This window comes from Petaurus breviceps, unplaced genomic scaffold, assembly GCF_028583685.1.
Source record: "Petaurus breviceps papuanus isolate PSGF00001 unplaced genomic scaffold, PetGlider_PUasm1.0 76, whole genome shotgun sequence".
NCBI classification, from domain to species: Eukaryota; Metazoa; Chordata; class Mammalia; order Diprotodontia; family Petauridae; genus Petaurus; species Petaurus breviceps.
This window is the reverse complement of record NW_027186473.1, coordinates 8,039,018-8,066,837: the sequence shown is the minus strand read 5'-3', so window position 1 is coordinate 8,066,837 and position 27,820 is coordinate 8,039,018. Positions and strand designations below refer to the sequence as shown.

Here is a 27,820-nt window from a genome sequence, read left to right as displayed (position 1 = left end):
GGCTTATTTTCGGGGGAGGGCTTATTTTAGAGGAATCTTACACAGTAAGGGGAGGGCTTATTTTCGGGATAGGTCTTATTATCGGGGAAACACGGTAGGAGTCAGAGTCTGTATCACACAGGATTTAGTACCCACCATTCTAAAGGAATGGGGAAGTTGGAATATCATATTCTAAAAAGCAAAGGATATGGACTTGTAGCCAAGAATAACTTGTCCAGTAAAATGGAATGTAATGCTACAGGGGAAAAATTAATTTTTAATGAAATAAAGGATTTCCAAAGTATTCCTGATGAAAAGGCCAGAGCTACAGGGAAACTTTTTAGTCCAAACATAGGAGTGAAGAGAAACATAAAAAGGTAAACTCAAATGAACAGCGATAAAGAGTAAACAAGGATAAAGTACTTACATTCAAATATGAGGAGGTAATGTGTTCCCTCTGAACCCTGTCATCATTAAGGTTCATAGAATGAGTCCAATTAAACAAGGTCCAGGAATGGTTTTGTTGTATCTTGATAACCTTAAGAAAAGAATAGAAAGAAAAAGGAAGAAGAATGCATTGTGGGAAATGTAAAGGAAGGTCAGGGAAAATTATCTCATGTAATCAGCATGCACAGTTATTTACAAAAAATATAAATGAGAAGGGAACGGGGAGAAGTTAACACTTGAACATCACTCTCATCTGAACTAATCAAAAGAAGGAAGAATATATACACAGAGGGTTGGGTTGTTCTTTTGTTGATTCATTGTGACCCCATTTGGGGTTTTCTTGGTAAAGATACTGCAGTGGTCTGCCATTTCCTTTTCCAGCTCATTTTTACAAATGAGAAAACTGAGGCAAACAGGGTTAAATGACTTTCCCAGGGTCATACAACTAGTAAGTATCTGAGATCAAATTTGAACTGAGGTCCTCTTCACTCCAGGGCCATCACTCTATCCATTGCACTACCTAGCTTCCCCTAGATAGTTGGGTGTGATTTACTCATCAAGTAAACAGGAGGGAAAGGGGAGAAGAAGGGAGGAAGAATTGAAAGAAGGGTAGGTTAAGGGAGGGATTAGTCCTAAGCAAAACAAATTATGATGGTACACAAAATATTTATTGCTCTTTTTGAAGTGGCAAGGAATCGGAGTCTGAGGGGGGTGGCTATAAATTGGGGAGTGAATGAAAAAGTTTTGGTATATAGATGTGTTGAATTCTTATCAGCATAATGACTAACCAGGATTCCAGAGAACTAATGATGAAATGTACTTTCCACTTCTTGATAGAGAGGGTAAGGACTCAATTCAGAACGGGACAAATGTGGCTTTGGACATAGACAATGTGGTAATTTGCTTAGATTTAGTACATGTGTATGTAATGTGTTTTGCTTTTCTTGTGTTATCACTTGGAGGTAGGGGGTGGGTGTGGGAGGGTGAGAAGGCAGATCTTGAATGATTAAATCAAATAAAATATGAAAAAAATGATGGTCACTTCTTTAGTAGTGCCATCTTTATCTTCCTTACTCTAAGACAGAGAAATATCAATATTTGGATATGAGTTAAAACCCTCCCCTGGAATCAACCAAATTATTAATTGGTCATATATTAGGATTTAAATGGACCTTAGCAATCATCTAATCCAGAACTGTCCAAAAGACAGACTGCAGGTCATATTTACTCCCTGTTGCAGCCCTAACCTGATTAAAATATAATTGGAATACAGTGATCAAAATAAATCAAATAGAATATGAGTAATATTAATATGTGCTTTTTAAGCCAGTAGGCTGCCCACAGGATTCCTGTAGGGTATAATCATGCCTATTTCTATCATTTGACACTGCTGATCTAGTTCAACCCCCTCATTTTACAGATAAGGATACTGAGAATCAGGGAAGATAAGGGACTTGACCAAAAGCATAGGTAATAAATGGCAGAACTAGAATTTAAACCTAGGTCCTCCGAATACAGATCCAGTGTGTTTTTCATTGCACCACATTGCCTCAAAAATGAACTGAGCAGTTGATTTAATTTAATTGTTCTTTACAAAAAGTTTTCTGTTTTTCTTTTGTTTTCAGGTCAACTTCTAGATATTTTACTTTTCCTCTAATTAACATAGTTTTTATTTGAAAGCATGTTATGTTAATCAGACCTTTTCTTATACAAACAATGTATCACATAGAGGTATTGTTTTTATTTATACACATTGGCTTTTTCATATCCTGTCAAGTAGCAATGACCTATAACATATCAGCCTTAGTCTTTAAGTGCTCTGACTTGAAAAGTTTAAGGACATATAATGGAAGAGAAAGAAACTTTTCCCAATGTCTTTCATCTTGGCTAGGACAGTGAATAATAGATGTGGCACATTTCCAAAAGTACTCTGCCTTTGCAACCCACAGAAGAAATGGTTTCACATGGAGCACAGCATGGAGTAAGCCTGTGAAAATCCATTGCTACAGGAGTTAATGTGCAAAAAAATCTAATGTTGCAGTTAGATTCTGAGAAAGATTGGATCACTCCCAGAATAATAATGATATTTGCCACTCATGTGAACACAAGGATAATGAAATCAAATATGTCTTAGTAAATAAGCCGAAAGATTTGAGTTGGATAATTCCTGGAATTAAGAAAATTTCAGTGACCTTCTTTCTCATGTTTTTCGACTCTGGTTAAATACTCAGTTACATTTGCTGTGTTGTTCTGCTCTACTCTCCAGGACCTTCTTCTTAATTACCGATTGTAGTGCTCATTCCAGCTTCTGTGACTTTTGCTCATGCATTTTCTTCACAAAGAATGTTCTCCCCACTTCCCTTCAAACTCGTTTCATCCATCAAGCTTTACCTCGAATTACATCTCCTTCAAGCTTTTACAAATCACTCTTGCCCACATTACCATTTTTTCAAAATTCTTAAAACTTATTTAAACAAACATTTATTGAAAACATTTTAAATCTAGGGCACTGTGTGAGGTACTAGAAACGATGTTGAAACAATGTCTATAATATTCATTTATGCATGTAAGCATTTGTACCTCTTTGTATTTTAACTAATCGCTGACTGCATGTTGTGTTTCCCCAGGTAAATTCATAGGACCATACCATCTTAGAAATTTAAAGCCCTGTAAGTTACTTTAGAATCATACAATCTGAAAGTTGGAAGGAGGACTTCAGAGGTCATTTAGTTCTACCTCTCTTTCAGTAGGTTCCCCCTCTGTAACCATTCCAATATTTCAACATGTAATTGTAATTCCTCTGCTCAAAATTCTCTAGTGGTTCCATTTTGACTAGAATAAAAAAAAAAACAATTCCTCAATCTGTTAATGAAAACCTTCCACAATTTTGCTTCAACCCACCTTCCTATTCATTCAGTCATGTCTGACTTCATGACCTCATGAACCATAGCACACCAGGCCTTTCTATCCTCCACTATCTCTCAAAGTCTGTCCAAGGTCGTGTTTATTGTTTCCATACACTACTTATCCATCTCATCCTCTGCCGTCCCCTTTTCCTTTTGCCTTTTACTCTTTCACAACATCAGGATCTTTTCTAATGAATCCTGTCTTCTTATTATGTGGCCAAAGTAGTTAAGCTTCAGCTTCAGTATTTTTTCCAGTGAACAGTCTGAATTCTTTAAGTAGTGACTGATTTGACCTCCTTGCTCTCCAAGGGCCTCTCAAAAGTCTTGAGCACCACAATTCAAAAGCGTCAATTCAGTGGTACTAAGCTTTCCTTATAGTTCAACTCTCATGGTCATACATTGCTACTGGAAAAATCATAGCTTTGACTATATGGACCTTTGTTAGCAAGGTGATATCTCTGCTTTTTAGTATACTGAACAAATTTCCTATGGCTTTCTTTCCAAGGAACCAGTATCTTTTAATTTCATGGGTGCAGAGACTATTTACTGTGATCTTTTTTTCTAAGAATATAAAATCTCATGCTGCCTCTACTTCCTCTCACTCTATTTGCAAGGAAGTGATGAGACCAATTGCCAAGATCTTATTTTTCTTAATTTTAAGCTTCAATTCTACTTTTACACTGTCCTCTTTCACCCTCATCAAGAGACTTTTTAATTCTTCCTTGCTTTCTGCTATCAGACTGGTATCATCTGAAAATCTGAGATTATTGACATTTCTTCCAGGAACCTTAATTCTGCCTTTTGATTCATTCAGCTTGGTATTTTGTATGATATTGCTCTCATATAAGCGAAATACAGTAACAGTATGCAACCTTGTCATACTCTTTTTTCCAATCTTAAACTAATCAGATGTTCCGTATTTGGTTCTAACTGTTGCTTCTTGACCCACATACAGGTTACTCAAGAGACAAGTAAAATGATCTGGTACTCTCGTTTCTTTGAGGGTTCCCCATATTTTGTTGTGATCCATACTCTCAAAGGCTTTAGTACAGTCAGTGAAGCAGAAGTAGATGTGTTTCTGGAACTCCCTTGCTTTCCTCCTCTTCCAGTGAATGTTGGCAATTTGGTTTCTAGTTCTTCAGCTTCTTCAAAAACCACTCTGCTCTTCTGGTAATTCTTGGTTCGCATATTGCTGAAGTCTAGCTTGGAGAATCTTAAGCATAACTTTAGTGTGTGAAATGAGAGCTGTTGTTCAGTAATTTGAACTTTCCTTGGTATTGTCCTTCTTTAGGATTGAGATGTAAACCGGTCATTTCCAATCCAGTGGCTACTGTTGAATTTTTCCAAATTTGCTGGCATGTTGAGTACAGAAATTTAACAGCATCATCTTTTAGGATTTTAAATAGCTCAACTGGAATTCTATCACTTCCACTAGCAGACAACAACAGCAACACCTTCCCAGATTTATTTCATATTGCTTTTCTTTTTGCAAACTATGTTCTATCCAAATGAGCCTACTAACTGTTCCCTACGATCAGCACAATGACTGTCCATATACTTTTTTAATTTTAATTTTTTTGCTTTTTTTGGTGGGGGAGGGCAGGGCAATGGGGGTTAAGTAACTTGCCCAAGGTCACACGACTAGTAAGTGTTAAGTGACAGTACGGATTTGAACTTAGGTCCTCCTGACTCCAGGGCCAGTGCTCTATTCACTGCACCACCTAGCCTCCCCTCTATATACTTTTGCACAGACTATCCCCCAAGTTGGCTTAGAATATGCTCCCTCTTCACTTTTGTTGTATCTTATCATTTTTCTGGACATAGGTCTGGCATCTGGCTGAGTTCATTTGAATTCTCTGATGCTCTGTTTGGAACTAGCATTCAGTTTCTTTCTCATCTGAATCAACCTTCTGAGCTAGTATCTAGTACCTAGCTTTCTCAGTCATAATGACTGAGAAAAGATCATTTGTTTGGAGAGTAGTTTCAGTAAAGTCATGTAGACAAAAGTCAGATCACAAGGGTAGGAATTGGACAGTACCTAGGTGGAATATAAAGGGATCAGGGGGAAGCTTTTGTAGGTTCAGGAAGAATTGAGTGTGTCTATAGGCACATAGAAAGGAGCCAGTGGAAAGGTCTTGGATGAGGCCGAAGGGAGTGGAGCCAAGGGTAAGGGAAGATGAGTAGTGCTTAAGAAGTTGAACTGCCTCTACTCTGAGATGGGAAGGAAGGAGGATAGTGTGGGTGGTACAGCTAAGAAATTTCAAGGAATGCAGAGAGTGGGTTAAGGAAACTCCTTTTGGATAGCTTTAATCATAGTAGGTTCTTAATTAATGGTATATGAATTTAACCAAGAAATGATGTCATGTATTGGGATCTAAGTTGAGTTTGAATCTCAGCACTGCTGCCTAGTTTCTATAGAATCTTAGGCAAGTCATTTAACTCCTTTGGACTCAGTTTTCTTTAAAATAAGAAGATTGGGCTATATGATGTCAAAGTCCATTAGCCCTAAATCCTGTAATAACAATAATAGCACTCATAATCTCAAATCCATATGGAATGTAATTCTCTGATAATACAGAGGCCTAGAAGAGGAACAAATTAGAACCATGTGGGGAACAAGATGAGGTATATATCACTCTTATTCTGTTTGCTTCTGGAGTTGTTCCAAAGATGCTTTCTATGAGCCTTACAGAAGATGAGCTTATGCCCTAATACTTTTATTCAGTTACAAAGAAGCAATCATTTATATACCTGAATAACAATCCACTGAAAATTAAACTTTAAAGAACAGCAATAGAGTAGCAAACCTATTTCAGGATTGCTTCTGTCTGCACTTCATAAAATATAAGGTGAGAAGAATAAGAACATTAATAATAAATAAATACATTCATATTATGATTTAAGGATTGCATAACTATTTACAGTAGTCCTGCCAAATAAACATTGTAAGCACTATTATCCATACTTTGTAGATGAGGAAACTGAGGAGTAAGTGTCTTGTTCATGGTTCAAGATGAGATTTGAGTCTAATGATCTCACTGCTAGGCCACGCTACTTATTATCCCATGAATTCAACTGAATGGACTCTTCTCCATGACGTAGGAAACTAAGCCATCTGCTGTGTGTGTGTGTGTGTGTGTGTGTGTGTGTGTGTAGTATCATCACTGGGGACTTTTAAGGAGAGATAAAAGAGATTGGACTAATTTCTGTATAAATGAGATGATGGAATTAACAAGAGTGCTGGGCATTTGTGAGGGCCCAGTGGACATGATGCACCATAAATCATTATTAACCTACCCCATAGACTTAAGAAAAATGATATGATGAAAATTAAAGACTCTTAAAATATTGGGGTTTTTTTTTGCTTCTGGGAGGGGGGAAGGTAGGGCAATAGTTGTTAAGTGACTTGCCCAAGATCACATGGCTATTTTTGTATTAAGTGTCTGAGGTAAAATTTGAACTCAGTTCCTCCTGACTCCAGGGCTGGTGCTCTATTCACTGCACCACCTAGTTGCCTCAAATCTTAAAATATCCTTAAAAGTATGACTTAAATGTCAGTCACTGTTATGTCCTTTGCAGTATATATCTTCACCTTCCAGCCACAGTAACTTGTCTTATGAGATAGCTCATTGTTTTAAAAACTGGTTTGTTGCCTCTTAAATTTGACCCTTCTTATTTTTACAGGTGCCTGTGTAAATATTGTCAACAGCCAATGTCAAATGCTACCTTACAACCACACTACTCTGACATCCATTCTGTCCATCGTGAAAAGAATCGACCTGGAAAAGTTTCTGAAGTTCTTCAGTTATCTCAACCGCCTCAGTTGCTACCAGCACATCATGCTGTTTGGCTGTAGCATTGCTTTCCCTGAGTGCATCAGTGATGGCGATGACAGGTATTTGGAAACCAAAGGCATTCATTGATAAGAGCCAGTAATAGCAGAATTCTAAGTAACTAATCAAAACAAAACAATCCTGAGATATCTATCACTTCTTGGTTTGTAATGGAAACCATTCCATCCACCATTATTCCTCAAGTAATCAGTCATAACTCATTACAGTTCTTTTAAAACTGGAATTCATGAAGGCTCTCATGTGATTTTATTGTAGGGAAAAATTAATTAGCATAACTGCACCAATGTGTAAAATTCTTCACAATTGTAAAATTCTTCTGGATAGTTGTATTTTCTGAAATAGAGATTTTTCTTTCACTTACATCAATGGAGAGCATGTCACGTAGTTATGTATAATATCTGTAATACCAAGCACTTCTATTTCAAAGTGTGTGTTAAATATAAACATGTGGACTAAAATATTTTCTGCTTTCAAAAATGTCAAAATTGCTTACAGAATGGTACTTGCGTATGAATCAAGTTTTCAAATGCTGATAAAATTTATAGTATTTATGTTAATTTGATTAGTTTTTATGATAGGTCTCAACTAGGAGGCTTAATGCCATCCATGTACTTGGTAAAAATTTTCATCATAGCCTCTAGGAATGATTTTTAAAAATCAACAATCTCAGAATGTATGCTGACTTTTAGATAGCCCATAGCTTTTAGGAACAAGCCTTAACAACAAATGTTTAGCTGTGGTAGAAGCTTTCAAGGGAAAGATAGTAGCTGGTCTCTCTGAGTTAAAAATGTAGGACTGGAAATAAGTGCTGACAGTTTATCTTCCATAATGTTATAGTGAAAAGGACAGACAACTTTTAAAGTGACTCGAACCTCAGAAAGCATTTATTATTATTTATATTGATTTAATAACAAACTCAAAGCCTTGCAAAGCATTGTAAATCATGTATGACTTTTGTCCCTTCTTTTAGAAGTAAATTAGGTGAAATACTTTAGTAAACTGAAGATGCTGATCCTAATACTGATTTTACTACTGAATCGCCGTAGGATAATAAGCAAGCTGGGTTAGCTTCTTTGCCTCACTTTATCTAATTCAGCTCCTGAGAAATCTATTAAATATCAGCTGTGTGCAAGGAACCATGCTAGCTGCTAAGGATGGAAAAATAAACAAGCCATATTCTTCTCCTTCAGCTTTTAGACAGAACTACGTCTGTTTTAGTCTTCTCCTGTTCAACATTTTTTTTGTCAGTGTTTTGGATGAAGGTATAAGTAGCATGAAGATGAGACAAAGCTGGGAGGGATAAATAATACATGGAAAAAGAGTATCCAAGCAGGCATTAAAAGGTTAGAATAATGGTTTGAGTAGAATAAGGTGAAATTTAAGAGATCGGTACGAAACCCTAGGTTTAGATTCAAAAATCAATTTTATAAGTATCAGATGGCAGAAGAGTGGTTAAACAAAAGTTCATCTGAAAGAAAGGTCTAGGAGTTTTAATGGACTCTGAGTTCAAAATGAGTCAATGGTGGAATATGGAAGCCCCCAAAACTACTTTGGTAAGCTATATTGAGAAGCATAGCATATAGATCGAGGGAGGAGAATGGTGTTCTCAACCTTTTTTTTGTCAGTACAAATTTGCAATACGGTGTTTAGTTCTGGGCTGCCCGTTTTAGAAAGGGCATTGATATACCAGAGTGCCCATTGCTTTGGATTATTGGAGATCCTACTATTCAGGGATAAAATGTAAAGAACTGGATATGTTTAGTCTGGAGTAAAAAAGACTGAGGGGCATGATGGCCACTGTCAAATATTTGAAATGCTGTCATGACAACAAATGAGTAGACTTGGTCCTCTGCTGCTGGAAGGCAGTACTAGAAGCAGTGTGTAGAAGGTGAAGAGACACATGTTTAGGCTCAGGATACGGAAAAATTTAGCAGAACAATCCAAATGTGGAATGGACTGTTCTGGGAGGTGATGATTCTCCCACACTATAGGTTTTCAAGGAAAAGCTTTGGAAAGCTATTTGCTGGGAATGTTGCAGAGGACGGTTGGCTAGGCACTGTTTGGTTTTCTAGAGGCCTTTACAAATCAGAGATTTTATGAATCTATAAAGTAGTAAATGGAAAAAAAAAGTTGACTCTTCAGAAGAAAAGCTCTATAACTACACGGTTATGATTACCCTTATAATTCACTCTTTCTTCTTAAACCAGCTGTAGTATCCTGTTGTTGTTGAGTTGCCATTTTCTTCTCCAGTTCATTTTACAGATGAGGAAATCAAGGCAAAGGGGTTAAGTGACTTACCCAGGGTCACACAGCTAGTAAGAATCTGAGGTCAGATTTGAACTTAGGTCCTACTGACTCCAGGCTGAGTGCTCTAGTTCCCCACTGTACTATCCTAGTTAAACTTAATTATTCGTCTTCAGGGTAACTTCAGGGTGACTTTGTCCAAGCCAATTTAACCTACTAGGTTAAATTTAAACCTACTAGGTTTAACCTAATAGGAAATTTTTTTACTCTAGCTGGTAATAGGCTTTCAAACACATATTGCCAATCATATATGGAAATATTTAATCCTATTCAGCAAAATTTCAGACCCCTGCTGCCCAATGTGATTTAATCTACTTTATCTCTTTTTACTAAGTAAGTACTTTAAAGGCAGAGCAGTATCTTAATTATCTGCACACTCCTTTCTGATCCCACCCCTCACCAGCAAGCAGTGCATGGAGTAGATGTTTTATATATGTTTACTTGAATGTTAAATGTGTAGAGTTTGTGCTGAAGAATTGGAAAATAATTTTAATATTAAAAACACATCAATTCCATGAAGATTAAGTATGCCGAGAAAAATACCTCTGTTTCAAATCTAAATATCATTTTTTGATATTTAGAATTATCAATGGTGTTTTCCTTAATGTTAGAAGCTGAGCTGACTGTATTGCATCTCTCATTAGAGAAGAAAGAGCTCTTAAGCTTCAGAGAAAATATGTTTTATGAGGTTCAGAATTTAACCTGAAGTAGAGAATGGTAGGACTTAAAATGATATTATGTCTAAAATACCACTTCCTTACAGATCTTTAGTAGTTTGTGTTACATATTTAAAGAACTGTTTTAATATTTCCAGCAGTGGTGAAAGGCATAGAGTGCTCAGCCTGGAGTCAGGGAAGACTCATTTTTGTGAATTCAAATCCTGCCTCAGATACTTACTAGCTGTGTGACCCTGGGCAAGTCCTTTAACCCTGTTTGCCTCGGTTTCCTCATCTGTAAAGTGAGCTGGAGAAGGAAATGGTGAATGATTCCAGTATCTTTGTCAAGAAAACCCCAAATGGGTCACGGAGAGTTGGACATAACTGAACAACAACAACAAATACAAACAAAAAACTTAGAATGGTTATTTACTCTAATAAATGGTCTAGGATCATAGTGCTAGAAACACTGATCTAAGGAGGACTTTGGGGGTCCAACTGACTTCATTTCTAAGCCAGAAACTCTTGGTATCCTTTAATCATGTGGTTGATAGGATGATGTGGTTGTCTGAATTCCACACAGTAACCAGAGACAATTCTTTTTAAAAACAAACACACACAGATACACACACACACACACACACACACACACACACACACACACGCGCGCGCGCATGCACGCACTCGCTGATGTTTAAATCTTCCTTCCTAGCAGGGACTATCTGTTAATTCTTTGACAAGTTGCAGAAATTCTTGGCATCACTGTTTTCTGCCACAGTGCCCATTATTAAAGAGACAGTACCCATTTATCGTCAGCAAATGCACAGCTGCTCATTTCTAGTGCATCTTGACTTTCTGTTCTAAAGAGATCTGGGAAAGACCAGATCATAAAGATATGACTAAAGGAAAACTTAAGGCAGCAACATTATTCAAAGTATCTCCTTTCCATTGAATTTTATACAAAAAGGAGTTTGATCAGAGAGATGAGACTTCTCTTTCCCCATGTCTTACTGATAACCACAGTTTCTATTTAATACTCTCCATATCTTACTTCAGTTACTAGTGCTAATGTTTTACTGAGAATTTATTTATTGTTTTTTTCTTTGCAAGTTTTTGTTTTTTTAAAAACTTGCCATATTCTTAAATATGTCTTTAAGAAGATATCATAAGGACAGATATTTAAAAATTAAAATGCATTTCTGAAGTTGTCATATATTAAAGGGATAAGATTATTGGGTTTCTAAATAGCTTTTTTTTTTTTTTTACTCTTGTAACTATGCTGGGTTCTTTCCCCTTACCCCTTATCTCTGCTTCTGGTATTTTCAATAACTTGTGTTGCTTAAACAAAGAGAAAAAGAAGCAGGTTTTTTAAATTTGTTTTTTGTTATTGTTGTTTTGTTCCAGATCTGTGATTTCACAGTCATAGGGAGCACCCAATGAAGAAACTTTATTGCTGTTGGTCTGCAGCCCCTATTCTTTAGAGGATTGCCTAGGACCTCGCAAGGTTAAATGACTTACCCAAAGTCACACAAACATTATGTGTCAGAGGCAGGGCTTGAACCCAGGTTTTCTTCATTCAAAGTCCTACCTTGTTGCTTCTCAGATATTATATAGAATACCAGATTCTTAGATTAGTAAATATCTTCCAATTTGGATAGGGTCCACTCTATATAGTAATAGAACATCTTTTTCAGATCAGTGTTTCGTTAGAACCTAGATTTTTTCCCTTATCTTTAAGGCTGTTTGCATGCAATATATTCTGAACATAAATTTGTTCTTATTCACTTTTTTATTTGTACTTATTCTATAACTAGGAAATACCAGTTTTATGGTATAGGTTGGCTTCTCAGACACTGGCTAATATTGGTCTTTTTCTCCTTCCCCTTCAGCCCCATATTACACAACACCAGGGTTTAATAACTGCTTCTCTGCCCTCCCTTTTCACACTATACATAAAACAGATGACTGATCTAGGAAATGATGTTTAATATTGCAAATTGAGAACTAGTTTCTAAATGAGAACTAGTCTGCTAAGCCATTTTTATTTTTTGCTCATGTTTATGTAATGGAAGATTTGCCTTGAAATTTTCTGCAAAGGACAGATCAAATATGTTTTGAAAATCATTTGTTATACTGCTGAAAATGTACCAATTGTAGATCTTAGCAAGGTCAGTCACATAATTTATTTCTTTTGTCCTCGGTAACAAACTGTCCTCTATTATTTACTGATACATAACTGTAGGCATGAATACAATTAAAATAATAGTAAGTCATTGCCAAAATTTATTAAATCTGAAAACCCATTTGTTAGGGGATTATTTCATGAGGTTAAAGAACTAAAATATCCATGAAAAAGGAATAAAGCATTCCATGTGTCTTTTGTAATTCGTTAATTTCCCATCCCATCAGTGCTGGAAAGTGTTTTAAATATTGATGGGAAACAGAATCATTTGGATTAGAAGGAGACTCTGGAAAATTGCATAAAAGGACTGCCACCCCAATTGCAATAGAGGTGGTTTAATATTATTCCAAGATGTCCTAAATCACTTGAATTCTTAGTCTACCCTTTCCTATGCCCAGATGTGCACTGATTCTATGGTGATAGCCTTAATATTCTCAGGTTAATAAGAGCTACTGATCCTAGCATCATAAATCATAGGATCACTTTCAGATGCTATCTAGGCTGACCTCCTCATGTTACAGTTTAGGAAACCGAGTCTAAGAAAGTACAGCGTTCAGATCTGGCTTCAGATGCTTACTTTGCAGTGTGATCCCAGTCAAATCACTTAATCTTCTCTCTGCCTCAGTTTCCTTCTCTCTATAATGATAATAATGATCACACCTACCTCCCAGGGTTGTTGTGAAGATAAAAAGGGATAATGTTTGTAAAGAAGTTTGCCAGCTTTCAAGAGTCACATGAATGCTAGTGAGGATGGTGATGACGATAAGGAGCCAGGATTCAAACCCAGCTCCTCTGACTCTAAATCTGGTGCTTTTTCTTTCATGTTTAGATTTTTCTAAAGATCTGGGTAGTGATCATACTAAAACTTGTCTCCTAAAGAGAATGGTAGACTAAATAATAAAGATAAAGCTCATTGAAGTCCAAAGGGAAGAGCATTCCAAATACAAGACAGTGTAAGCAATCAAATTGATTGATATTGTGATTGCTAGAGGGTGTGGATTGCACAAAGTGCCTGGCACATTGGACAGGAAGCTAGGTGGTCTAGATTCTAATCCTGACTATGAAATCACTGTAGAGCTTCAGTCAAGTTACTTGACTACTATTATTCTATACCAATTTTCCATAAAATGAGGAAAATATGTGTCTTCTCAGAAAGTTTTTAAAATTATAATTAAAAATGATGACATAATTTTCCTTTTCGATATCAGAAGGATACTTTCTGCTTGCCTATTTGGGTGAAGAGGAGGAAAGAATCCATTATTTGTAGGAGGGACCATTAGAAAGAGGAATTCTTGGCTATAACCATCCTCTTTTTCAGTCATTTCCAATTCATTGTGACCCCACTTGGGGTTTTCTTGGCAAGGATACTGGAGTGGTTTGCCATTTCCTTCTTCAGTTCATTTTACAGGTGAGGAAACTGAAGCAAACAGGGTTAAGTGACTTGTCCAGGGTCACACAGCTAGTAACTTTCTGAGACCAGATTGGAACTCAGGAAGATGAGTCTTCCTGATTCTAGGTCTGGAACTCTATCAACTACACTACCTAGCTGCTCCATAACCATCCTCTACAACCATGCAGAGTAAAATCTTCCTAGGAAGAGCCAATAATACAGGAAGAAAATCTCTGCCTTGCTTTCTTACCATACCTAAGGCCACTGTACTTTGGGAAGTCTCAAAAGCACATCATCATATCATTTCTACAACAAAATAATGCTGCTTACTCACTGGATTACTCACGAGAAGAATTTTTCATGAACATGTTGTTTCAAGTGTGAAATTTTCTTCTCTTGTCCCCTTTAGTGGTGCTGATTTTTCCCCCATTTGCTTTGATTCATTTGTACTAAACTGAGTAGCCCCCATGTGATCTGTGACATATAGTTGTGAAACAGTTGATTAGAATTATGAATGTGGACTGGCCTTGGGTGCAGTCTGAGCCCATGCATTTCCTTAGCACTGTGTTCTAAGCAGACTAGAACATTCACTCAGATCACTTTTCTGTCCCTGACAGTGATACCAGGAGATGTTCTATGGAAGAACATAGTGATGGCTGTGCCATTACTGGCATGGTAGATAGAGCACTGGGTCTGAAGTCAGGGAGAACTGAGTTCAAATTTGGCTTTAGACACTTAATGGTTGTCTAACCCTGGGCAAGTCACTTAGACACTCTTTCTGCCCCATTTTCCTTAATTATAAAATGGAAATAATAATAATAGCATTTCCCTCACAGGACTGTTGTGAGGATGTAATGTGATAATTTTTGTAAAGCAATTGGCTCTTAGTAAATGTTCATTTCCTTCATTGCTTTCTTTTCTCCGTCAACCTCAAAAGTTTACTTACACGATACTGTTTTATTGCCTGTAGAAAAAATATTGGTGGGAGACAGCTTTAAAACTTCCTCTCTCTCCCATGGTAACACATAATGAATCTGTGAAATCATGCAGACTCTTCCTGAGATCCTTGTCTCTTCTACTATTATCACTTATTGGGGTGATGAGTTCTTTCGTGTCTGGTACTATTTGATGGAACAGTTAGCATGTGTCCTTTTGTTTATCCTGAGCCTGCCTCTCCTTTGACTTTCAAGAAATCCTCCCAAGTTAGTGTTTACCCTGGATCGTAACGATGTGGGATTAAAGCTTCAAGAGGTCTTCGCATCCTGCTGTTCGACTCTTTTGTGGGGGAGGAAATTGAAGCCCAGGAGGCTAAGTAACTTGTCCAATGTCACCTGGGTAGTAAGTGTCAGGGATGGGATTCCAACCAAAGTTGGCTAGCTCTAAAAGAAGTATGCTCTCCATCACACTATGTTGCTGCGTATGTCCCTTGTGGTTTTCACTAGGATTACATTCCCTCACAGCCTTCGTTGTCTTGACTAACATTCCTTTAATATTTTGTCCATACTCGTGTCAATATCTTGATTATTTTTGGTATCCTCTGGACCTTTTCCAGGGTCATATTTTGGTTGTTGCTGAGATTCAAACATTATATTGTCATAATATCTAAAGGCAGAAGAAATCTGAGAGATCCTCTAAATCTAAATTAGGTTAGTTAGGTGGTGCAGTCCGCAGAGCGCCCAGCCTGGAATCAGGAAGACCTGAGTTCAAATTTGACCTCAGATACTTACTGTGGCACTCTGAGAAAATTACTTAGCCCTGTTTGCCTCAGTTTCCTCATCTTTAAAATGAATGGGAGAAGGAAATGTCAGACCACTCCAGTATCTTATCTAAGAAAACCCCCAATGGGATCAGGAAGAATTGTACATGACTGAACAGCAACAGAACTACCTCCTTTTTACGGATAAGAAACCCGAGGAAAAGTCTCTTGACCAAGGTCACATTGCTACCATTAGGTTTTAAACTCAGGATCAGTAATTCTAAATTCAGGGTTCTTTCCAACTACCCTGTTCTAGCTCTTCCTGATAAAGATATAAGGTCTCACCATTTCATCTGTGATGTTGCTTTGAGCTTTAGAGTGCTATGATGCTATGATATGGCTTTGCAACACCCCAGGATGATGCAAGAATGGATGTTGTGAGGTGACTAGCACAGAGTACATGTTAATAAGAGGTCATACTTTAATATGAGGCCCACTTTAAGTGGGAAGCTTGCTATGAAAAACAAGATGTTGGTATGGAGGAAAGCCCTTGGAGACCTAAAGGAGAAGTAGCCTGAATAAATTCAAAGCATAGCTAGGTGACACAGTGGATAGAGTGCTGGGCCTGGAGTCAGGAAGGCCTGAGTGCAAATCTGACCTCAGACGCTCACTAGCTGTGTGACCCTGGAAAGTCACTTACCCTCTTTGCCTCAGTTTCTTCATCTGTCAAATGAGCTGGAGAAGGAAATGGCAAACCACTCCAGTATCTTTGCTAGGAAAATCCCAAACGGGGTCACGAATGGTCAGACATGACTGAAATGACTAAACAACAACAAAAATGCTGTGCCCTTCCTTAATAAAATCTGATATAAAAACTTTCAACTTGCAAACCAAGTTATTAGTAGAACTTTTTTGCACTAGAAAAGGATTATTCATTTTACCAACATTTCATGGTAGGGAGTTAAAATACTGGATTTCTCTAGAATGTTTAAAAGATGATTATTGTTATCTTTTATAAATTTATAAAAATTGTATTATATATGATATATAATGTCTGCTAGATAATATATGCAATATGTGTACATATAAACATACATATTTATAAAAATTCTATTTGCCTTTCATTTTGGGCTAATAATAAAAGAGTAGAAACATTTATTACCTGAAGCAAGGAAAACGTATTTGGATATAGTTTATTTAAATACTTATAATTCTGTGTCCTAGACATAAGATTTATTTTAGAGACTAATGTCCAGGATACTTTAGCATATTCTGAGATTCAAATATTACAGTGTCATAAGATCTAAAAGGTAGAAGAAATCTGAGAGATCCTTTAAATCTAATTTAAGGCAGTTAAGTGGTGCAGTCCAGAGAGTGCCCAGCCTGGAGTCAGGAAGACCCGAGTTCAAATATGACCTCAGATGCACAGGATAGGGTGAGAAGATCAAAGTTCCTTCCTTTTTTGTACCTAGTGACCCGACCAAGTCGTTTTTACCTCTGAGGCTTAATTTTCTCATCTCTCACATGGGGTTGGTAATACTTGCACCACCTGTGAGAGGGTTACTGTGAGACTGTGAGCAAAGTATATTATTGTAAACTGTAAAGCCTAAATATGTCTATGTGAGCTATTCTTAGTATGTGTTAACTATTGGAAACATCTCAATAATTTTCTGAGAGGTACTGAGGCATGTCAGCAGCACTAATGTCTTAGGTGTTAAAAGCTTCTGTTGTTGGTGACAAGAGATGAGACTAGCTTTATCTTTTGCTGGGCTGCTTTAAGAATTTCTAAAACACATCCAACTTATTTTACACCTCACCACTGTGGTGATATTACCTTCCTAATATGGCATTTCCAATTATCATGGCTGGTTCTCACGGTTTGCCAGGGTTTATTTGTACATGGAGGCTTGCTTGTTTGCAAGTGGATATTTATATGCCAAAATGTAGATCCTCAGTATCTCCAAAGTACTGAAAAGCAAGATAGGGAAAACTCAATTCAATGAAAAGCATGAACAGGTAGTCCTAAGCCTCCCTTGTTTGTGAAAGATGTACTGGTTATTAATGCTTTAACACTATTTCATATACACTGTTCTAGCAATTAGAGTCTCTAAGCCAGGAACTTGTCTTAAGAGAACCATTCAAGAAACATATTCTCTGTTTTTTCTTTAAAACCTAATTTTAGAATGGAAGGTTTAATGGCATTTTAATGTGCATGTTATATTCCCAGGGAAGATCACCTAGAAATTTAGAAAAACAGACGGGGTTAGCAAATTTCCTTTCAAGATCATTGAATTTCTTAAAAAATGTGTTTAGGATACATGAGAGTTATAAGAGTGCCAGAAATCTAACTTTTCCAGAAAGAGGCAGATTGGGGTGATAGTCATTGACTTTTACCTGATTTAACAAGGACGGACACACACATACACACACACACACACACACACACACACACACACACCTTTTTAGAGACTGTGGATTCAGAAGGAGAAAAATGGGACCTATCAAAAATTGGGGCTAGCTCAGTGTAACAGATTCAAGGTTGAGGCAGGATTGAGTTGACATTGTGTTCCAAAAATATTTATTTTCCCCAATTTTACCTTACTTTGTTTTTACCTCATTTTGTGTTATTGTCTGGAATTTGATCAGCTAGTGATTCATTTAAATGAATAGGCACCCTTTTAAAAATTTAAAAAACTCTGAGGAAGGTTTAGGAGATATTGGCTGCTCACCCTGGTTTTTCAAAAATGAGCTAGCAATGGAAATACCTAAAACTGTGGTGATCTGGTTAAAGCATAAACAGGTCTGAGTTAAGTTTTTTGTGGGGGGAGAGGGGAAATGCAGATCGTGGTTGCAAGGAGTATTTTCCAACCTATTGTGCCTTCTAGGGCTGCCTGGTAGCTGTACTATCCCAGTCCTTGGATTAGTCATGATCAGAGAAGCATAACTCCCCTCCCCCATCTATTAGTCAGTTCCTTATCTGGGGGGGGGGGGGGGAGTGCTTCAGTACTCTGTCTCCAGGTCATTGCTTGTCCTTGGTCTACACCTCTCCTTGGACATTACTTTTCAGATTTCTGAAGTGCTTTCTTTTCCTTGGTAAAATGAGTTCCCTGGAGAAATAAGAGCACAGAAGGGATCTGTGGTGGAAAATGGTCCAGAAGACCACATATCTGCTCATTCCCAGGCTTCCCAGGAGCCATGATGCCTTTCTATCTGGCCTGGAGGAGCAATATTTCTCCAGGAGGTGCAATCCTTGCCCACCTCTTGCCCCCCTGACCTGAGCTGCTTGAGATCAGGGTGCTCCCTCAGGCAGAGGAAAAACAGAGGAAGGTTCCTCATTCCCTACCCACAGATGTCTTTGCAATCGAAGAAAATTTCAGTTGCCTTATTCAAGTTAAGGTTTTGAATTTGGTTTGATACATGTGTCTCAGTTCTTGTTAAGGAAAATCTAATCCCCAATTTATCTGAAATGAATTGGAAAAAGAAATAGTGGTGATTTGGGTGATGTAATCTCTCTGCTGCCAAGAACTCAGTTGAAATTATCTGTCTAATTGCTGAATAGCAGTTAGGTATTTATTTTGTATAGGAAGTCTTTAGTGGTTAGAGTCTGGATCAGTTTATATCTAGTGTCTTGGGACAGAAACATTCTCTATCCTTTGGCTAATCCCTGGAAATATCAAGCCCCACTGGCTATATCTACATTACTAAATTAACCTAAATATTTACATGTGTAGATAATTATATAGCTGATTTGGTCATATCTTCATACCTCACCTGAAAATTAAATTGCCTTATGAAGATTCCAGAAATATTTTCATGCCAAAAAGATGAGTGATTTTCAAGGTCGATTTTTGACAGCCTACAATTTTCCTAATGGAACTGATGAAGGTGGCAAGAAGGATTTCCATCTGTATGCAAAAGCTCTCTATTGAGGTCTCCTACAAGGTTGCTTTTAGGATTTTATCTAGTTATATTGCCATTTTATTAGTAATACAGTGAATGAGCAAATACTACTGATGACCTAGAATCTGTAGAAGTTCAGAAGGGATAGTGTGAGTGAATTAATGTGTAAACACATTTTCATAATGGTTGCTTAGTGATAATAAAGCTGTTTTCTTTATAAGAAGAATTGGCATAAAATAATAGCAGCTTGGTAATAAGCAGATCTGAATTCTGGTCCCAACTTTGCAGCTAACTAGTTTTTTTTTTTTTAGTTTTAAATACGTCATCTAATATCCCTGTATTTTATTTCCTTAATTTGTGAGATGAAGAAGTTGAATTAGAAATCAATCAATCAACATCAGTTAAGCACCTACTATGTTCCAGGCACTATATTAACATTTAAGGTCCTTTTCAGCTTCAAGTTGTATCATTCTAAGACAGTCTTATTGACACATCATTAATGAAGCATGTTTTTGATTTCCCTTTATCCCATCTGAATATTTATTCTCCCAGCCTGGAGTGGGTAAGGGGTGGGGGTGGGGGATAAACTACCTCTGGTCTGGGAGAATAAATGCTCATTTATACCTCTCCATTTTCCCAATTCCCTTTGTATTACCAACCAAGGTAAAGAATGCATCTGTAACAACAAAGTAAAACGAACTGGTCCATATAGAAATTGGAATTCATTTAAGAAATCAATAAACATTTATTTAATATGATGAAATGGATAGAGTGCTGGTCTTGAAGTTAGGGAAGCCTGGGTCCAAGGCCTGTTTTGGCACACATTGGCTGTATTTCTCTAGGAAACTCTAAGAATTGTAAGTAGATAAAGTGAATACACAATAATTCACATCCCACATCCAGTGAATATTCAATGCTCTCAACCTAGGGACTGGTGGTTGTCCACAGTCAGAGAACCCAGTATTCTCTCAGCAGTGCTACTCAGTAGGGTGAATGTGAGACTGCCCATCCTTACTAGCTCTGATTATACCTCACCCTACTCAAAAAGTTCATTGTCGTCTTTGTTTCTCTAGGAAATGATACCAACATTACTGCTTGGTATTTAAATCCCTTAAAATTTGGATTTAACCTATCTTTCTGGACATTGTGCATCACTTCCTCTAATGCACCCCTTATCCCCAAACTTCAGTCTCTTCCTATCTGCTGGGATTCTTCTGTATTGTCTACAGACATGCTCAAATCTTCTTTCATCCTTTAGAAGAAAACCACAATCAAAACAAACAAAAACCTGTGCTAGACTTTGTCATTCCCTAAAGCTATTGTCCTCTTATTTCTTCTTATTTTCTCTGCCAAACTCCTAACACACACACACACACACACACACAATATTTAACTCATTGCTTCCATTAACACTTCAGAATCTTGATTCCAACTTCATAATCCAACTGAAACAGCTTTCTCCAGTGTTATTAGGTTTTTTTTTGTTTTGTTTTTGGAGGGACAGTTGGGGTTAAGTGACTTATCCAAGGTCACATGGCTAGTTTTTGTGTGTGTGTGTGTGTGTGTGTGTGTGTGTTGAGTGTCTGAGGCTGGATTTGAACTCAGGTCCTCCTGACTTCAGGGCCAGTGCTCTATTCAGTGTGCCACCTAGCCATCCCACTCCAGTGTTATTAGTGATCTTGTGTCAAATGTGATGATCTTTTATCAGTCCTCATGTTTCTGAATTTATTGGTGTAGTGGTAATGGGAATTTGAAGATCTTCCCTGCCCCTTTATAAGCCAAATGTAATCGCATGGAGCCTGTGCTGGGAAGAGTTAGCTGAAGGGTGAAAAATAACCCAGAGGCAGTTGGGAGTTAGAGACGGAGGGAGAAGAAAAGATACAGGCAAGGAGACAGCTAGGCTTGTGAGTATTTGTGGGAAGGCTAAAGGATGGTGTGGCTCCCTGCTGTTATGGTGTATTGACTTCTTTGTTGCTATGATGCATTTGACTTTCTGGTGCTGGGATTTGGCTTTCTGGTTTTGGGGATTCAGACTTCTGATGTTTGAATAAATGTTTTGCTTTTGTCTTCTATGTGGAGAATCCATTATATTTTGTGATTCAAAACTGTGCTGACATATTCATAGTCGCTGTCGGTGCTGTGAATATTGTGTTGGTGTTACAATTGGCGGATTGGCCACTGCCCACCCTCTTCTGGATACTCTGTCTTCTAAGATTGTTGTAACACTATTCTCTCCTAATTCTCTTATTTGACTGTTTAGTGTTCTGGCATTCATATCTCCTTGTCCCCTAATTTGAGACTTAGTCTTGACTTCCCACCTCTCTCCCTATTGTCTCCTCCCTTCTTGATCTTCTATCCTTCCTTTTCTGTATTCTCTCACTTAATGGCCTCCTCAACACCCATGGGTTTAGTTATCATCTCTATGCAGATAATGCCTAGTTCTATGTACTTAACTTTAATGTCTCTCTTGAATTCCAACTTCTTTTTGGATATCAAACTGGATATCTCATAGACATCTCAAACTCAACATGTCCATCTCCCACCCCTCTGGCCCATCTACCAAATATAACCTTCTTCTGAACTTCTCTATTTTTGTTGAAGGAACCACCATACTTATAGTTTCCTAGGTTTGCAACTTGGAGGTAACCCTGAACTGCTCATACGTTCTCTCTTTAAATGTCCAGTTGGTTGCCAAACCTTGCCCTTTCTATTTCCACAGTATCTTTTTTCCTTCTCACTACTCCTTTAGACACTTTATTGGGTTCAGACCATTATCACTTCTTGTTTGGACCATTGGCTTAGTCTCCTTATTGGACTCTTGACTCAAGGCCATTCCTATTCCTGTCTGTTTCCTAGCAGTTGCCAAAATGATTTTCCTGAAGTACAGGTCTGACAGTGTCACTTCTCTCCTAAAATTCCGGTGGTTCTCCTTTGCCTCTGGGCTACAATGTAAATCTTTTGTTTGGACCTTTAAGGTCCTTCACAAACTGGTCCTAATTGACTTTTCTGCCTCATTATTCATTATTCTTCTTCCCACCTCCCAGGGTTGTTGTGAGGTTTAAATGGGGGTGTTGGCACACTGTTTGGTACACAGTAGACATCTGATAAATGCTTGTTCCATTTCCTTCTTCTCTTTTCCACATTCTGTGGTCTACTGAAACTGTTCTGGATAGTCCTCACATGGGATACTCCATCTCCTGTCTTCTTGCTTCTGCCCTGGCCATTCTCCAAGCCTAGAATGTACTTCATCCTTACTCCTGCCTCAGTGAACCCCTTACTTCCCTTCAGCTCAAGGACCATCCCTTTGTAAAGCTGTTCCTAATCTCTCCAATACTAATTTTCTTCCTCTCTATTTGTTCTGTTTATTTTGTGTTTCCTCCTCTGAATACATGTTATCTCCCCTGATAGAATGTAGCTGCTTTACTGAAGGGACAATTTCATTTCTGTCTTTGCATCCCCAGTGACTAGCACAGAGCTCAGGCTCAGCATCCAGTAAGTGCTTAATAAATACTAATTTGACTCAAGGTAGGTAGTGAATTCTTCGTCACAGGAAGTGTTAAGCAAAAGCTGATTGGCCACTTCTCAGTGGTTTTCTTTTTGGAGGGTATTCACTTAGATAGAGGGTTTAGCTGGGCAGCTTCTGAGGTCCTTCCCAACTCAAGGATTCTGTGATTTTAATGATTCCTCCTTATAGCAATATTGTGAATATCCTCATTTATTGCTATGAATTTTTTTCTTTTACCATTTAAAAGTTATTTCACATGGAAATTACAAGTGAATTATGAGCTTACTTAAGACAGGACATTTTTATAAGTTATGAATTAAGGCGTCTGGTGTGAGCGTGTATTTATTTTTGTTCAGACGTATATTCAGAAATGTATTTTGGAAAAATATTAAATTTCAAAAATATTTCTTTTATTCTAGTTATGGACTCCTGCCCTGTCGGTCTTTTTGCGAAATTGCAAAAGAAGGCTGTGAACCAGTTCTGGGGATGGTGAATTCTTCCTGGCCTGAGTTCCTCAAGTGCTCCCAGTTTAGAAACCACAGCGAAAGTGACCTCAAGAGGGTCTGCTTCTCCCCGCAGCAGGAAAGAGGGAAACAATGTAGGTTTCTGTGTTTTATTTCTTTTTAACCTAAAAAGTTCAGGGGAGCTCTTGTCACAGAATATTATCCCCTCCAAAGCACAGGGTGGAGAAGCAGAGGGATGCCAGATGTTAGCTGGGAAAGTTAACCTCAGAGGTGCACCCCCCTCCCCCTGCCCCTCCCATCTTTTTTTTCCCCCTCTCTCCCTTTCTTTTCTCTCTCTCTCTCTCTCTCTCTCTCTCTCTCTCTCTCTCTCTCTCTCTCTCTCTCTCTCTCTCTCTCTCTCCCCTCCCTCACTCCTTAAAACTTTTGATTTTTGTTTTTTAATAATGTATCATTTGGAAAACTTAGCTCACTGGCACAGGGCTTAAAGTACATACAATGAGCAAGGAAACAGAAGAAAATTTAACTATTTGTAACCTTTAATGATTCTTTGAGAATCCTCTAAAAGGAGGATAAGCAAAAAAGTCTTCCAAATCAAAACTCCAGGTTTAACGTATATAGAGCTTTCCTGAACTGCTTTGGGCTAAATTCCAATGCATATTTGTGCTTCGTTTTTCAGCCTTTCTGGGAATGATAATGAGTTTCTGTTAAGATAGTCTACTGGATATGGGTCTGATACATGGCTCCAGATGGAATATTTCCCTAGAATTTAAAGAATTTATTTTTGATTCTTGTTTGATGGGCATAGTGCTAACTATCAAACAAACACATTATCTTATTCAATCCATTTGGTAAGGATTGCTGTCCTACCTGAAGTGTGGTCATTTTTGGGGGTGGGGAGTGGGACTGGGGAGAGATGGTAGACTCTAGGACTTGAAGCCAGAAGACCCTAGTTCAGATCCTGGCTCTGGCATTCACTAACAGTGAGATCTTGGACAAGTCACTCCATCTCTTTGAGATTCACTTTTTTTTTTTTTTTTTTTTAACAAAACACTTAATGTAACAAGTTCCATGCTGGTCAGTCTGTCTGCCACAAATCTCTCACCACTCCTGTCCATCCTCCAAAGGCTACGAAAAGGTCTTTTGCTAAAGTGCAGGTCTGACCATGTTGTCTCTTTAGTCAATAAACTCCAGTTGCTCCCTATTGCTTCCAGATCAAATTAATATCCTCTATTTGTCATTCAAAGCTTTCTATAACCTAGCCCACATCCACCTGCCCAGTCTTCTTACAACTTATACCACCTCTCCACACACACACACATATACTTACATCCCATGATACTGGACTCCTTGCTGTTCCCTAAGCAAGACATTCTGTCTCTTAGCTCTAGCCATTTTCTCTGACTATATCCCATGAGTAGAATCTTTCATTTCTACCTCCTGGCTTCCGTGGCTTTCTTTAAGTTCCAACTAAAATATCAACTTCTACATGAAACTTGTCCCAATCACTCTTAGTTCTAGGGTCTTTACTGCTTATTTTCCATTTTCCCTGTTTATAGCTTCTTTGTACATATTTGTTTATATGTTGTCTCTCCTATTAGACTGTGATCTCCTCAAGGGTAAGGGCTATCTTTTGCCTTCCTTTCTATTTCCTGGCACTTGGCACAGTGCCTGGCACATAGTAGTTAATAAATGTTTATTGACTGAATGGCTGACAAATGCTTTGCTTCACCTTGCAGAAAGTGAGAAGTATTAAGGGAATTTATAAACAGAAATGGAAAACACATAGAGGATTCTTAGTTATTCTTAAGGACCTCTTGGCAGGGAAATTAATTTTAGTTTGCCATCAGAATACCAACTTGACATTCTGGAGAAATCCTCTCCCACAGCATCTTAATAATTCATCCCACATTAATTGCCCCACCCTATGGCTTATATTCCCCAGGAAGGAAAATAGAGACAGCTAGATGGCAAAATGGATATAGTGCTGGGCCTGGAGTCAGGAAGACTCATTTTCCTGAGTTCAGATCTGACCTCAGGCACTTACTAGCTTTGTGACCATGGGCAAGTATAAAGGTAATGGGAATTTGAAGACCTTCCTTGTCCCTTAATAGGCCTAAGAGAATTTGAAGATCTTCCCTGCCCCCTAATAGGCCAAATGTAATCACATGGAGTCTGTGGTGGGAGAGGTTTGCTTAAGGGTAGAAACTGGGAGTCAGAGCAGTTAAGAGCTGGAGGGAGGAAAGGTTGCACTCAAGGAGACAGCTAGTCTTGTGAGTGTTTGTGGGAAGGCTAACAGATGGTGTGACTCCCTGCTGTGCTATGGTATATTAACTATTTTGTTGCTATGATGGATTTGGTTTTTCCAGTGTTGAGATTTGGCTCCCTGGTGTCTGTTTTGCTTCTGTCTTCTATATGAAGAGTCTGTTATATTTTGTGCTTGAGAACTATGTCAGCATATTCATAGTCACCATTGGTAACTCCATTATCTTTGCCAAGAAAACCCCAGATGGGGTCACTAAGAGCTGAGCATGACTAAAAAGTCTGAACAACAACATGGAAGGAAAAGAAATAAATTCTGGTTGTTAAATAAAATCTTCTCATCAAGCCTGCACTATCTAAATAAATTATAGAAATAATGTTGAGGGTCAAGTTTTTCATTTTTCCCTCACCAATTTAATTACCCTTTGGTGTTCTCCTGTTTCGAGGGACATGTGAACAATATTCTTCTCTTTCTAAGAAGTTTCCTGCTCAGGAACTCTGTTTTCTCTCTAGTATACTCTTCAACTTGATATTACTCTAAGTGCAATCCTCAAGTCAAATACTACCTACTTTGCTAGATGGGTAGATTCCTCAATATCAAGGAAATATAGACTCTTCTCCCCTCTAAACAGGAGGCTGAAGTTCATTAACATTGTCTGTGTACTCCCAGATTAAGTCACATTTATAAACATCTGCAACCTCCATGCACTTCTGCAGAAATTGTTGCTACCACACTATTACACTGGCTTTTGCCATTTGTGGAAGGGGGTTGGGAAATTGACTATCAGGTGCTCTTCTCTAATGAGAAAGTGGTGGGGAGTATAATTAGCTACCATGTGCTTCTGTGCACATATTCTATAAACATGCATAAGCATCTCCTCCCAACCCTATTCATGAATCCTATTGCTGAACTCTGGTCTATCCCTTAAATAGGTAAAAGATTCAATCAATCTGTCAGTTTACTTTTATATGCCAGCATAGAGAAATAGTTTTTCCAATGGAGTCCATCCTCTCAAGAATCCCAGACAACAAAATTATCTTGTAGCCAAATTCATTAATTGACATCCATTCCCTAGGATGCTCCTTGGCATTTCTAACGCAGTCAATTCACCTTGAGGGGCAGCATTAGTCTCTGAAATCTAATGAATGATTGTCACTTTCCTCTTATGAAGGACCAATGGATATAATTAATGGGGTACAGGCTCTGGGAACCCACTTGAACTCTGAATCTTCATATTTGATGAGACATTTGCCTGAGGCCAGAGGCCTTTCATTGTAGCTCCGCCCATATCTTTAGCTCTTCTTTGTCCAGCAATTTCCCACCCTGGATCTTCCCAATACCCAAAGCCGTCCCACCCCTAAACTGGCCTAGCCCACCATTGTCTGTTGTCTCCAGGTAGTCTCCAGCAACTTCACTCTTTTACTAGAGTCTGACCTCATTAACTCCTCCTGAAGACCCTCCCCAAACTCATTAATGGAGTCTGACCTCATCTGACTCCTCCTGAAGACCCTCCACAAACTTCTCCCCTAGACTACCACTGGATTCCTCCCACAACCTTTCTGTATATAAGACCCCATCTTGCCTCCATGAGGTGTGAGAGCACCATAGAACCCCCCAGCATAGACTTGATCCCGTCCAACACAAGCTCCACAGACACCAAGGCTCCCCAAGAGTCCAACCAACATGGTGAGCCCTCAACAAACCTTGCCCCTCCTTGGCAAACCCATTCAGCAAGACCCGGCATGTTGGCACCCCAGGGTCCAAGCACCTCTAGCCCAAACCCCACCATCTCCACGATGACTCTCCCCACCTCCATGGTTCCCTAACACTGGGAAACACCGCTAATCCCAAGCCCCCCTCCAGCCAGTACCGGAAGGCAGGCAAACCTCTCTCCCTCCCCCGAGTGTGTGGTCACGCTGGAGAATCTGGACCCAGACGTAGCCCCTGAAGAATGCAGGACAAGGACAGACACCCTACCTGGAAGTGCAAGCCAGACCCCCCCCCCCCAACTCCCCCAATACCAGGGAACCAGGAAAACCCCAGGCAACCCCTTTGTGGGGGATCCGGCTGGCAAGGGAGAAGATCAGCCAGTGGCACCTGAGGAAGGGAAGAGGAAATACCTCTAAGACTGCCTTAGGAGTAGGGCCTGAGGCCTGAGTGGGTGTCCCCTCAGGGAGAGGGGCCACAGAGGGAAGCACCTCAGCAAGACCAATGTCTGGGTCCATATTCTCCAGCGTGACCACGCTGGGCTGAGAGCCTAGGTGTTGTGCTGGGTGC

The 27,820-nt window shown here is 38.6% G+C and overlaps 1 protein-coding gene across 1 annotated transcript in view; it reads left to right on the top strand.

The window, feature by feature from the left end:
* CORIN (corin, serine peptidase) overlaps positions 1 to 27,820 on the top strand; it is a 234,978-nt gene that overhangs the window by 82,064 nt on the left and 125,094 nt on the right. The window contains exons 4-5 of the mRNA XM_069105180.1: positions 7,017 to 7,227; positions 23,239 to 23,417. Coding sequence (XP_068961281.1) covers positions 7,017 to 7,227; positions 23,239 to 23,417 — 390 coding nt within the window. The remainder of the gene's footprint in view (positions 1 to 7,016; positions 7,228 to 23,238; positions 23,418 to 27,820) is intronic.